The 14,756-nt window shown below is 32.6% G+C and overlaps 2 protein-coding genes across 6 annotated transcripts in view; one reads left to right on the top strand and one right to left on the bottom strand.

Annotated features, from left to right (window-relative positions):
• The window catches only part of LOC134842343 (proteasome subunit alpha type-1-like), a 359,095-nt gene that overhangs the window by 156,844 nt on the left and 187,495 nt on the right, over positions 1 to 14,756 (top strand). The window lies entirely within an intron of this gene.
• Positions 3,357 to 9,147, bottom strand: LOC134842036 (uncharacterized). Of its 5 annotated transcripts, none has more exons than XM_063858183.1 (4): positions 9,016 to 9,147; positions 8,525 to 8,580; positions 7,706 to 7,895; positions 3,357 to 3,696 (listed from the first exon to the last, which is right to left on the bottom strand). In XM_063858183.1, exons 3-4 carry the CDS (start codon positions 7,886 to 7,888, stop codon positions 3,565 to 3,567), a joined length of 315 nt encoding a protein of 104 aa, XP_063714253.1. In that variant the 5' UTR covers positions 7,889 to 7,895; positions 8,525 to 8,580; positions 9,016 to 9,147; the 3' UTR covers positions 3,357 to 3,564. The 5 variants fall into 5 exon arrangements, with proteins under 5 accessions (XP_063714253.1, XP_063714255.1, XP_063714254.1 ...); XM_063858185.1 differs by lacking the exon at positions 9,016 to 9,147 and adding an exon at positions 8,789 to 8,937; XM_063858184.1 differs by lacking the exon at positions 9,016 to 9,147 and adding an exon at positions 8,687 to 8,786.

Below are 14,756 nucleotides of genomic sequence, written 5' to 3'. Positions count from 1 at the left end.
AATCACACTACTAAAAATTTCATTTGGTGAAGCAACAACAAAACAAATTCAAAATGGCAAACTTTTTCAACTATAAGTTTTCTAGACTCAGATGTTTTCTGACAAAAAAAACGTAATTGAATCAACCATCAAAAACACAAGGACCAAAAAGGAACGCAATCAAAAATTTTGTTTCCAGTTTGTAAGTGAAATCGAATGTAAGAAAAAAATAACAAATTTAAACGCAAATAAACCACCCGTACCTTCTGATCTTCCAGCTTGGGCTCTGAAAGACGAGTGCAATGAAAATTATTAAGTACAATTTTTTTCCAACTAGATTCAAAAGAGCGATGTTACCCAATATACAAAGCAAATGACCCAGAAATAGCAGAGAATTATAGACCAATCTCTATAACAGGTGCACCCTCTAAATTTTTAGAGAAACTAATATACAAACAAATCAATGAACACTTATTATCTAATAATCTGCTCAGCAACACCCAATTTGGTTTTATATTCAACGATGGACGCCATCCTTTATTGCACTGAGATCTTCCGCAAATCAATGGATAAGTGAATACATTGCCGTATCATTATTAGATCTATCAAAAGCTTTCCGCTCCATCAACCACGAACATATAAAAACTAAATTGACTGATTCGTGATTCTCTGAGTCAGCAATTGAAATGATTCCTAGCTTTATAAGCAAAAGACAACAATTAAAATTAAATCGAATTGAATTTCACTCAATCAAGGGGTACTTCGAAGTGCAACTTTTGGACCCCTAATTTTCAACCTACACATGAATGACTTGAAAAAACCTTTAGCCAAAAAATGCAAAATGGTTCAATATGCAGAGAATACACTACTATTTTGTGATGATATTGCCATCCAAAACTTTCTACAGCTCATGCAAAAATCCTGTCAGAAACTGTCTTCAAACTTCTTAAAATATTCAATAAAACTCAACACAAACAAAACTGAGTTGATGATTTTTAGCAAAAGACATCAAGGCAGAAACTACAAAACAAATTTCCGTATAATGTTCGATGATAACCAAATAGAAGTACAGCCACAAGTTAAATATTTGAGGGTAATTCCAGTCCGGGTAGAAGTTGAAAAAATATTCAAATGAAAATGGCCTGGGGGTCAAAACATTACAATCGATATAACAACTAGTGACAATCAACAATCAATTACTTTTAATGAACGCTTTAGTTGTGAGCCATCTGCAGTACCCAGCAATAGTATTAAGCAATTTAACATCGAATATAAAAATATCGCTGAAAAAACAACTGAGTTGAGCAATAAAGGCCAGCTGTGACAGAAAATTTTTTATTCTTCATCCGATCTTAAGCTGGAATACAAGATTCGGCCGTTTTCCTTGTTTCTCGATTTGAAAATAATCTGTTATCTATGGAAAATTAGACATAAACTACTACCGGCATACACAAAATTCAAGTACGAGAATTGATGAGAACCAAAAAATTTAAAAATTTCACTTTCATGCAAGATTCAGCAGTCATTATATCAAAAATTGTTTTTTTTTTCAGAAAATCAGTTCAATTTTGGAATTAAATTCAAAAAGCATGTTCGAACATGATAAGCAGCAGCTTAACTTACAAGACCATGAAATTTAATTTTAAGTAATTTTTTCTATCTTTTTTTAGCGAAGGTCCTTCTATGGCAACCTATGGAAAAACAACAAGGAAACGATTTGAGTTTATGTCATCTTAAAACTTAAGCATTAATATATTAAACAAATAACCAGAAAAAATTGTGCGAGTTACACATGCTTAATCAGATTAATTATCATGTTGCAAATAAAGTGCTCATTTTTCGTCACTCGAAAATGAAAAATTTGATAGGCAACTAAAAAATAACAAGCATAGACATCTCTCGTGCATTCTTGCCTCAATTAAAAATTAAACCATTCGTAGCTTCTGATCTCCCAGCCTGGGTTCTGAGAGATGCAATGGATTATGACCACACCTCACATTTTTTATAGATGAATTAATCAAGTACAAATTACTTCCAACCAGATTCAAAAAACGATTTTTAACCCAATATACAAAAAAAAGATTACCCATAAATAGCAGAGAACTATAAACCAATCTCCATAACAGATCCATTTTGAACAATTTTTGAGAAATTTCCATACAAACAAATCAACGAGTGTCGTTTATTTAATAACGTGCTCAGCAACACCTGATTTGGTTTTAGAACCTCATATTCAACGATAGACGCGATCCTTCATTGCATTGAATTCTTCCGCAAAACAATGGATAAATGAATACATTGCCGTATCTTTATTAGATCTATCCAAAGCTTTCGATTCCATCAACCTCGAACATTAAAAGAACAAATTGAATGGTTCGAGATTCTCTGAATCAGCAATTTAAATGATTAATTGCTTTATAAACAATAGACAACAGAAAACTGTAGTAAGTAATACTGAATCCAATTGGATCTCACTTCAAGAAGGCGTACCTCAAGGTACAATTTTGGGACCCATAATTTCCAAACTATACATAAATGACTTGAACTAAAATTTAACTGAATCTTGCAAAGTGGTTCAATATGCAGATGATACATTACTGTTTTGTGATGATAATGAGATCAAGAATGCTCTACAGCTACCGCAAAATCCTGTCAGATTTTGTCTCTGTACTTCACAAAACATTCTCTGAAACTCAACATAAAGAAAACTGAGTTGATAATATGTAGCAAAAAACATCAAGGCGGAAACGACAATTTAAAGCTCAGTAAAAAATAAGATGATAACAAAATAGAAGAAAAGCCAGAAATTAAATATTATGGGGTAACTCTAGATCAATTTCTAACCTTTCAGGGAGAAGTTAAATTTATATATTAAGAAACTTGGCTTGTTGGATCAAAACATTACAATCGAGAAAAAAACTACTGACAATCAAAAACCAATTACCATTATTGAACGCTCTAGTCATAAGCCATCTGCACTACCCAGCAATACTATTTAAGCAGTTGGACATCCAAAACTGAATTATCAAACTATCGCAAAGAAAATTTTTGTTTTATTGTTACGCAAATTAAAATTGTTTTTTCTCGTGTGCTTCAAAAAGCGTCAGTTATCAAATTATTTAGTTTTTTTTGTTTCACTTGTTTTTCCTGGTACGATACATGATAATAAAGAGGAACAAAATTAGGTGTCAAATTTTCGGCAGAAAAAAATGCTCTTAACTTTTAATCATTGGATAGGTATCAAATTAATCTCGGTAGACAATAGTTAGGTGCGATCAAATTAAACACTGTTTGATGTTAATTGATCGTGCCTAAACACTTTTTAATGAATAACTGGCTGCACTAACATTTTGGAGTCTTTCCGTACATGAAAAAGATAAATATTCAACATTACAATTTGACTCTTTTCAAGCTTTTTCTGCATTTGCCCATAGAAGAAGGATTTACAATTAATATTTAGTGCGATTATTATAATCAGTCATCTCGAATTTCATTTCACTATGAAAGAAATTTGGTTTGTAGCATTAGATTTTTGATTCAGGTTACTGGTGGCTCATTTAGAACTTAGCAACGAGTTCATTTTGGTCAGCAGTCAAAGAAGTCTCCTGTGATGTAATTCATGCACATGTTGGCCCTCAGTTTGGAGGCTGATGAAGATGGACTGTTGGAAACTACTGGACCTCTCTGAGGTTGGCTGAAGACAGGCTCTACTGGATTCTGAAAAATTCCACTTAACTTAGAAATTCAACAAATTAGGATCTGTAAATCACAACATTATTTCGTATACGATCACGGCTTAGAAATTCCCAAAGATTATTTGATATCCCGTCATAGCAACCCTGAAGACATTTTAAAATGTATAAATCAATCTCACAACAGGATTCGGCTGACATAAAGAAAACATTGGCAATCAGCAGTTTTCAAACCGACGAAGCCAAAAATGATCATTAAGTTGGTAGGAAAAAATAGCTTCAAGTTGTTTAAACAACTTGCTTGATTTGCAATATTATTGTATCATAATGATATTTACATACGTGATAAGAAAAAGCATTCCTAGATCTTCCAAGTGGAAAACTAGGAAAAGGCATTCGTTGTCTACTAATAAAAAAAGGTAGTAAGCTGCTCTGCAAATAGCAAGGAATGTTCCGATCACACTGATCAACACAAGAAAAAGTATTTGAAAAAAAAAAGAAAAAACGGAAAAAATTGTTCATTGTCTTAAACTCCATTGAAATGAAAAAAAAAATCAGAGCTCACCTTGCTTCATTTTTCCAATCAGCTTAATAGCAATCTTGGCCGTAATTAATTTGTAATTGAATTGGTTTGAAGTGGCTAAAGTTATAGGCAAATTCCAACCTGCAAAAAATATTCATTTATAAACTCTTCTGTGCAAAAATGAAAACCGTTTTTTTTTAATTCAGTGATGTCTGACTACATGATTGGAATGCTTGATTTTCACTATTTTGCCTTTCTTACCAGATGAAACAATTATTTTTTGGAAATGTTGACTTGAGGCCATAAATTTTTGAATGCGTTTTTAGCGTTTAAAAGAGGCACTAACTCTGCAATTAAAAAGGTACTCGACAAAAAAGTATTGCAAATATCACAAAATAAAAATGTTGGACCGAAGATTTATTATTATTTTTGAGAGCAAAAAATTATTTTGAGGAATTCAAATATATATCCCACAGTTTGCTTTGGCAGAGTCATTAAGTACAGCTTTCGCAAATTACAACTATTTTTTGAAAAGCAGAACAGTAAGATAGATCAGACAAAGACAACTCTGAGCCATATATGCTCAAACATCCAGAGATAAAATTTTTTTTTGCATATGTGGACCAATGGTTGAGTAACAGTTTTATCAACAATGATTCAGCTTAAAATCAGAAAAGCTCATTATAAGTTTTGCCTCATTGATAAAATGAGCGCTTCTCTGATATTCGAGATATAAACAATAAAAAAAATTTGATTCTAAGCGGATATGGTGCAGAGGTAAGGTAAAGAAAGGAAGGAAGGTATCGTCAACTAGAGGTTTTGAATCTGGTAAACAACCGTTTTTGGGCGAAGATTATTTTTTTATTTTTGACAAATTCTCAATGATCAAAACTAGCCAAGTCAGAAAGCACCACTGGGACAGCACTGAATCATATTTGGATCAGAACCGCAATTTAATTGTCTGATTTTATACAGTGCTGATTTAAATTATCCGGACAAAATTGATAAAACTTGAAGTTTAAACGCAATTTTCTTCAATTGAATTGATTTTAGGCGAAAAATGATAAAGAATAATCTTTTTTTAAATTTTGACAATTGCAAATTAATATGGTGCAAATTGTTTTGCATAATTTGAGTCAACAAATTTACCCAAAAACGATCCTTTTGGCTGATTTTAGTCAAACCTGTTTGTGCATTTATTGCAAGCCTCTAATGAAGCCAATAAAAATTACGAAGGATGTAATCTCCAAAAATGAGCGCAAAAAAGATTTTTTAATTGATTTTTTGTTCCGACTTTTGTAACGAAAGCAACGGAATATTTGTGCTCGGGGTGGGATTTTCTATCTTCAGACAAACTTCGACTTTTTAACTAGCCATTTTTGACTGAACCTTTTTGAATCATTCAAAAGGTATTGTCGTCTTGAGCTTAAATTTAAAAAGATATATTACCTGTGATCATTTTTGTAAAATTATAGGGGTTTGAAGATTGCCAGTTTGGCCAATTTGGGACAATTAACGCGTGATCTATTTTGCGCTATTAACGCGTACGCGGTGATTTAATCCATGTTAGAAATCGTTCTAAATTAATTGAAAGAAGCTTATTTGCCATAATTGATTTGTTACAAGGGGCGAAATCTATCCTTTTGTACTTTATATGGCGTGTGGAGGATGATTTTCACAAAAAATCTCAAATTTCAGGGAAAAAAATCTTTTATTTTATAAATTGAATCTTTATATGTTATTACTGCTTCATAGACTCCATATTAGTGCTCCATATTACTGCTCCATATTATTGCTCCATATTACTGCTCCATAGCTTCGCCCTGATACGAGCAGTCTTGTCTAAATTTGCGTTTCATGAAAAAAATCACAATTTTTGGCTATTTAATGAAAAGAAAACTGCTCGTATCAGGGCGAGGCCCGGATTTTTCGGACTGCCTTTCAAGGCCTGTGGAGCAGTAATAACATGAAAAATTTTAAAATAATTACGTAAATTGAAATTTAAAAAGAAAATTTAAGAATTTTTGTAAGAACATCCCTCCAAACGTCATATTAAGTACAAGTGATAGATTCTGCTCCTATTAACATATCAATTATGGCATAAAAGCTTCCTTGAACCAATTTAGAACGATTTCTAAGACAGATTATATTTTCGCTTACCCGTTAATAGCGCGAATTACATCGCGCGTTAATTGTCCCAAATTGTCCGAAATTGCAATCTAAAACCCCATAATTTTACAAAAAGTGATCACATGTGAAATATTTTTTCAAATTTTAGCTCAAGATAACAATACCATTTGAATGATATATAAAAATCTAAATGATATATAAAAACCTTTTTAAGAGAAAAATTGCTAGTTAAAAAGTCGAAATTTGTCTGAAGAAAAAAAAAACGCACGAGCACAAATATTCCGTTATTTTCGTTACAAAAGTTGGAACAATAATTCGCGCATCGAAACTTTTATATTCTAGAAAAATCAAAATTTTTCTGAAGAAAAAAACCCACCCCGAGCACAAATATTCCGTTACTTTCGTTTTGAAAGTCGGAAAAATAAATATGTGTATGCAACGCTGATAAACTCTTACCGATGTTAGAAGTTTGTTGGAATGCATAAGTGGCTAGCATTGATAAAGTTTTGTCAGTAAATGAACAAATACGTTTGGAGTAATTTTTAAGTGACTCAGAAAAGATAAAAATGGCACTTGCTTTTAATAGTGTTATTTTAGTGTTGCATCACTGTGAAACGGTACTGACTATCACTGGCAGATCAATCAGGTCCACCGTTGAGCCAACTTTTTTGTGATTATGTTGGCTTTTTATATCTGTTCGGGTAGTAAGTTAGCGTAGATCAAAAACGAATTTGAGAGAAACATAGTTTAATTTGTTAAATTCATTGCCTAAGATATTGATTTTGGAGTGTTTTTGTTCAGGGGGACTCTAGGACTAGGTATTTTTTATATACTTCGAATTCAATTTCAAACATCAAAAAGAAAACAAGAAAAAAAACATTCGCGTGTTTGTTTTTCAGGTTTTTGTTAAATGACAATTTAAAATAATTTAATGATCTATACAAAATCGAAAAAAAAAATAGTGAAAGCTGTAAGCCAAATCTCAACTTTCATCAATTTAGAGATTACTGATTTTTCGTAAAAGTCCACTCTAGACCATAGATCATTCTAACCTGGAAAAGCAAATTGGTCGAATGATCAAACCCCTCTCCCTCTGTGCTTTTTAATAAGGGGTTCTAATTTTACCACAGTTTCAGGGTTATCTCAAATAAAAAGCTTGGCTGTAATTTTTGTCGGCATCCAGGAGAACTATTATACTTTGACCTGGAAAATATTTTGCCCTGGAAATGTTTCTCCGCCCTCAAGCACCGTAGCACAGGGATATGGGAATTACGGCACAGCCCACCCACCGAGTGACATAGTGCGAAGAAACTCATTCACTTCACCGCCGCTCCCCTTAGCATAAGTTAGAAATGAAAAGTAACTTTTAAACGTTTTGTACCTCGAACAGAGCAGCGAGCTGGTCTTCGAAGTTGGGTGCTCTAAAGTTCATTAGGTATCTCTTCTCGGGTCTCATTCGGGCGGCCGAAGTCATTTGAGCCGACAAGACGAGGAAGGCGACAGCCATAAAAAGCACTTGAGAGAACAGGAGTCCCATTTTAGATGAGCTCATGGAGGCTGACATTATTAAGCTGCAACAGTAAAAAAGTAGAGCTCAAATTAATAAACTACAAGTGTAATAAAAATAAATTATATTATAAATCATAATAAAAATTACAAAAAATTTTGCATAAAATTTTTTCTAAAAACAGCCACGAAAAACCATTGTTTTGAGATCCTAATTAATTTGAGAGATAATTCTCTTTGAAAACCAATTAAAATAAGTACTGATATTTCAACAGGTATTTTTCTTTATTTTTGCTCAAGAAAAGATCAATTATCACAAGTTAACCGATTGTCGTGAAAACCTAATAAAAATATAAAAACTGATTTAGAAGTCTGATATTGGATTTTATTTATTTTATCAATGAGAGACCCCAATTTTCTAAAAACGAAAAAAAACATCTGTGAACCTTTTTAAGAGTAAGAGAGTTTTAGAAGTTCAGATATCTGACAAAATAGTAATTACAGTAACAGCCTACCTGTTTTTTTTCGTTTTTTTTTTAGAGCAGATTCAAATGCAATTTAGGGAAAAAGTGACTGAATAAAATGAACTGTTTGCTGCTGGCAAATAATTGTCTTTGGCCTTTTGTCAGAAATGATGGAAAAAACGGATCTTTAGGGAAGTGAAATGGCATTAAGTGCTCTTTCCAATACTCACCAAATTGAGCTCGAAGACTTTTTGGGTTCTCTCTACTGCTGAGATTGATCGAAAAGCTGAAAACCAAATATTGGATTAAGAACCTGGCGAGAAAAAAAGAGATGAAAACGGCACTAAATTAAATTCTATTCAAATTTAAGCCATTCAAGTTAAAGGTATTACCGCGAAAATTAATCACGCGATCATTTTTTTCTGCTATCCAGATGAGTTTGAAAAACGAAAGAAAAAAAAAGAAATCAACTAAGGGTGAAAACAGAATAGAACCCGGTCCAGTTTATTTCTGAACAGCAAACACAATGGGCCGAAAAAGTGTTTCAATTAACATTTCTCAAGTTAAATTGCAAAAGTCTGCCAGAGAAATTACTAAGAATCAACGTAGAAATTGCACAAATTCCCCGAAGGCAGAAAAGTAGACTAAAAATTTGGGCTAAAATTTATCCCTAATTGCTGTGGCATTGGCTTTTTGTTTCGCAAAATGCGCTCTAATTTACCTGGAGTGACCCGAAAAAGATGAATTGTGAAGAATTATAAACACAAAGGCAGAACTGGAAAAAATAGTGCCAGGGAGAGAATTAAATTTTGCCGAAAGTCAAATTGAGATGAAAGAGGTCTCCGTGTGGCAAGGGAAAAGATGAGGAAAATCAATTGGCTTCTACGATTCTAGTATCATTATAATCTTTTGTTCATCCTTTGCCCCTTAAAACGTGACCAAAAGGGTCCTTATGGTGCAGTTATTTTTGGCAAAAATGTAGTCATGCAGAAACGAAGAGGTTATAATCCTCAAGCGTTCTAAATCAGCAGCTTAACTCAACGTCTAATCTAATTTAAAGTTTGAAAGCATCTAGTTTCATCAAAATTTTAGGAACGAATTCAATTAAGTGTGCAATATTTTTTAAAAAACGGTTAAGCAAAGATTATATTTCGTTCAAGTATCGGCCAAGCAGAGCAAGGCGAATAGAAAACGCTTTCTTTGATTAAAGTATCAAATCGGATCCTAACTACTTCATAATCGCTCGTGGGTGAATTTTCCAGTCAATTGAACCAACTCGTGCTAAGAAAATATGGTTCTTGATAAACTTTGTATATCGACACGGAAATCTGCCACATCAGAATTGATTAGTTTTAACTGCATCAAAGCTTAGTTTGCTGGATTTACAGTAAGCGCTCGGGTTTTTGCCAGCAAAACTTTGACAATTTTTTTCATTGCAGTTTGATATTATCACTCTTAAAAACCCGGGAAGGGGTCTTTTCGGTTATACGCCCCCTAAATTGATATATTTGGCAATTCAAATTTCGAGTTGAAATTGAATGCGCGAAAGCGAGTGAAACAAACAATTGAATACCACTCGCGTGCAATTAGCAGCTGCTCGATTAGGAAACGAAATTATATGGCAAATTTATCACTAGGCTTCCCAATCGAGCAGCTGCTAAATTGCATGCGAGTGATTTTTAATTGATTGTTTCACTCGCTTTTGCGCTTTCAATTTCAACTAGTTAGGGGGGGGTGGGGGGGGAGGTATAACCAAAAAAAAAGCCCCGGAAAATTTAATTATACAAACTTTTTTTTTTTGCTACTTGCGTAGCGAGCTGAATTATAAGTCAGAAAATAATTCAAAACTTTTCTTGAGTTTAATTTAAGAAAAAAAAACTATTTTCTCTTTCTCTTTTCTCTCTCTCTCTCTCTCTCTCTCCTCTTCTTTCTCTCTCTTCTTTCTCTCTCTCTCTCTCTCTCTCTCTATCTCTATCTCTCTCTCTCTCTCTCTCTCTCTCTCTCTCTCTCTCTTTTCTCTCTCTCTCTCTCTCTCTCTCTCTCTCTTTCTCTCTCTCTCTCTCTCTCTCTCTCTCTCTCTTTCTCTCTCTTCTCTCTCTCTCTCTCTCTCTCGCTCTCTCTTCTTTCTCTTCTATCTCTCTCCTATCTCTCTCTCTCTCTCTCTCTCTCTCTCTCTCTCTCTGTTTCTCTTTCCCTCTCTCCAACATAATTTCTGTTGTGTGTTTTTCTTTTCATTTGATTCACGAGTTTGGTTCACTAGCAGTTCCAAATATTCAAGTTAGTTTGGAAAAAAAATGATTGAATTTAAATTTATTGGCTGTTTAGAACTTCTTTCAGTAATTATCCTACGCAAAACGGTGTATAATGGATACATTCCGATTTTTTATTCCTTCAATTTTCAAATTTGGAGTTTGCAGCTTTAATTTTTATCAAGTTTTGCGCCAAGATATTTTGATTTTATTTCTACAATTGTATAGAATATTCGTTTGACTGGGTTTTAATTATAGATTGGCTTTATCATAGTTATAAAAAATTTTGCTCTCAATCAATCAAAATTCAAAGTTTTTTAATTTTTTTGTCAGTTTTTTTCTTGTTTCTTTCCAGCCATAAGCTTGTCATTTTTTTATCCGAACTCCAATGTCAACGGTGTCAAAAAACTTTCAAAGACCAAGATTTGTGTAAAAACTAAGAAAATTGGTTTGAAAAAGTTAAGGTTATGGTCTTTTCTCAAAATTTTTTGCAAGAGATGGATTTGAAGTTATTGGTCTGAAGTTGTTTCGCTGTCTGTGGTACAACTTTTGAGTGGATTATCTTCACCAGAATTAAGCAGTCAGAAAAATGCCTTCAGATTTTGATTTATTATAATGAAAGGTATCCATTTACAAATTAAGGGGTTCAATTTTTCCTGAAAAAATTGATTTGTTTGTAATGTGTTCGATATCTTATTCTTTTATGTCCCTCAATCAAGTTATCAAAATTCAATCCCATTTGTTTCTTTCAAATAGTTTTGTATTCATTTTCTTGTTGTGAGCTAACTTTGCAGGACAGTTTGTGCTATTTGGATAACTTTTCTCATATTGATGCAAACAGAGAAAAATGTTCAGGTGATCGATTGTCTTTTATAGCTTGCAGACAACTTTTGCTTTTTTTGTCACTTGTTTTCCAGCATTTGTTTTCCAGCAACGAAAATGACCGCTTAACCTTCTTTCCGGGCTTTATTAGTCATCATAAGAGGGTGATGATTTTATATCAAAAGCAGACCTGTTATGTCCTTGTCTTTTCGCCATATCTCCGTACAAGCAATTAATAATGGTTATCAAATTTGTGATACATTGCTGCTATGTTCCGCAAAAAAATTTTTAGATATCTTTTCTAAACGGCAGTAATTTTGATTGATGTTCCTTCATGATTTCAGCTGGCCATTTTTGAAATTTAAACTTACTAATTTTTTAGATAAAACAGTTGTGAAGTATTGAAATCGATGAATATTAGGAACAATAGTTTGGATTGAGTGATGACAAAACTATCAAAACAAAGAAGAAGTCTGCTTTTCCTGTTAGTTAGTCGTAAAAATTGAACAGCGAAGATTACGGCAAGGCGGAAAATTGCGCTTCAGCCTCATTGAAAAGAGAATCAATATTAATTTGAAGTTTTGTTTTGTTTATTGTTTCCTAAGTTCAAAAACATTATGCACAGAGGAAAAAGAAAACCACTCTTCTGCAATTTTTTTGTCCAGTTAGAGCACATGGAAACAATTCCGAGCAGAAAAACACAAAAGTTGATTCCTAGAAGCCACGAAAAAAAAGAAAAAAAACACGCTTTTGGGAATCCTTGTATCCCTGTAGATACAATTTTTGTTGGCTCAATTTGAATCTAGCGATTGTGCAACAAAAATGAGATATGTGATTTTTTTCTTACAAATGTCTAGCTAAAAAATTTAAATCACCAATAAAAAACATACCTGAAGGAGATTAATTGCAAGTTTTAAAACCTTTGAAGAGTCAGGGGATGTTTGCAATTGTTTTCTCTTGCGCAGTTGTGTAACCCCATTTGTTGTAGTGATTTGCGTAAAAAGTTTAGAATTGTTACTTTTTGTTAGTTTTTGTAGCCTCAAAAATAAAAAACAGAGTTATGTTTGAAACGCCGTCAAAACAATCTAACAAATTTAGATAATCAGTACATTTGTTTGCCGTATAGCAAATACAAATACTATTACAAAAAAATATATTTTTTCTCCTGTATTTTTAACTTTTGGAAATATACCTTAAAAATTATTCCAGTCAGATCAAGTTAAACAAAAAAGCAAGAAGGAAAGAGTTCCGAAACATTAATTTGATTGTATAGGACAGAGTAGAAACGTTTGATATGGTGTTCGATTTTAAAGCCGCAGAAAACTGGTCACGTACTTAAGATTTCGCTTTTCACTTGTTCTATAGTCAACTTTTTTTTCACTTTTTTTTTGCATGTTCCATATTCTTTACTGGCACTAAGATTGGATACCTATCATCTCTATTGCAATTAACAGTTATTCGAGAATGCATCGTTTTGAAGTGTGTGTGTATACTTTCAGAAAAAAAAAACTTAATATGATACGCTTTCAATTTTTTATGTGATGCATTGATTTTCCAATCGAAAACCGAAAAAATTGTAAATTAAAGCTTTCATAACAAAAAAACTCAAAAAAAATTCTAAGCTAAATAAAACAAATTTGTTTCCATTTCCCCTCAAAGCGAACGCACGCACGCAAACTTTTTTCGATGCCCGAACGACGCAATCAGAGGCCACTAGGTCGATATAAATAAGGCCGAAACTTATTAAACCTATGAAAAGACAACAAATAAAAAAAGTGAAAGTTTGACAAATCGACTTAGTAAAATTAGAACCAGTGTTAATCTAGTGTTAATCTTGATAGACAAAACTATCAAAACAAAAAAGAAGTCAGCTTTTCCTGTTAGTTATTCGTGAAATTTGAACAGCTAAGATTTTGGCAAGGCGGAAAATCGCGCTTCAGCCTCATTGAAAAGAGAATCAACAATCATTTGAAGTTTTGTTTTGTTTGTTGTTTCCTAAGTTCCAACGAATTATGCACAGAGGAAAAAGAAACCACTCTTCTGCAATTTTTTTGTCCAGTTAGAGCGCATGAAAACAATTCCGAGCAGAAAAACACAAAAATTGATTCCTATAAGCCGCGAAAAAAAATTGAAAAAAAAACAAGCTTTTGTGAATCCTTGTAACCTTGTAGATACAATTTTTGTTGGCTTAAATTGAATCTAGTGATTGTGCAACAAAGTTGAGATTTGTGATTTTTTTTTCTTTCAAATTTCTAGCTGAAATTTTAAATCACCAATAAAAAACATACCTGAAGGAGATTAATTGCAAGTGTTAAAACCTTTGAAGAGTCAAGGGATGTTTGCAATTGTTTTCTCTAGCGCAGTTGTGTAACCCCATTTCTTGTAGTGATATGCGTAAAAATTTAGAAATGTAATTTTTTGTTATTTTTGTAACCTCAAAAAATAAAAAACAGAGTTTATGTTTGAAACGCCGTCAAAAAATCGAACAAACTTAGATAAGCAGTACTAAACCCATTTGTTTGCCGTATAGCAAATACAAATACTATTACAAAAAAATATATTTTTTTCTCCTGTATTCTTTAACTTTTGGAAATATACCTTAAAAATTATTCCAGTCAGATCAAGTTAAACAAAAAAGCAACAAGGAAAGAGTTCCGAAACATTAATTTGATTGTATAGGACAGAGTAGAAACGTTTGATATGGTGTTCGATTTTAAAGCCGCAGAAAACTGGTCACGTACTTAAGATTTCGCTTCTCACTTGTTCTATAGTCAACTTTTTTTTCTTTTTTTTGCATGTTCCATAATCCTTACTGGCACTAAGATTGGATACTTATCATCTTTATTGCAATTAACAGTTATTCGAGAATGCATCGTTTTGAATTGTTTGTGTATAGTTTCAGAAAAAAAAGTTAATATGATACGCTTTCAGTTTTTCATGTGATGCATTGATTTTCCAACCGAACTCAAAAACTTAAAGATTAGCTTCGCACCTCTTGCGATACAAAAGTGATTTAAATTAAACGGAAAACTTGAAAAAAAAGGGGAAAAAAATAAAAAAAATTGTAAATGAAACCTTTCATAACAAAAAAAATTTAAAAAAATTCTAAACTAATTAAATTAAATTTGTTTCCATTTCCCCTCAAAGTACACGCATGCACGCAAACTTTTTTCGATGCCCGAACGACGCAATCAGAGGCCACTAGGTCGATATAATTGAAGCCGAAACTTATTAAACCTATGAAAAAGACAACAAATTAAAAAAAAGTGAAATTTTGACAAATCGACTTAGTAAAATTAGAACCAGTGTTAACAAAAAATTTCGATTCGGCGGATTTTTAAAAAAATAAAGCAATAAAATAACTACGGTTAAAAACTGCCTTCAGCAAAAA

This window comes from Symsagittifera roscoffensis, chromosome 3, assembly GCF_963678635.1.
Source record: "Symsagittifera roscoffensis chromosome 3, txSymRosc1.1, whole genome shotgun sequence".
In the NCBI taxonomy this organism is placed as follows: domain Eukaryota; kingdom Metazoa; phylum Xenacoelomorpha; order Acoela; family Convolutidae; genus Symsagittifera; species Symsagittifera roscoffensis.
The sequence above is the reverse complement of the archived record's forward strand: the minus strand, read 5'-3'. Positions and strand labels throughout refer to the sequence as shown.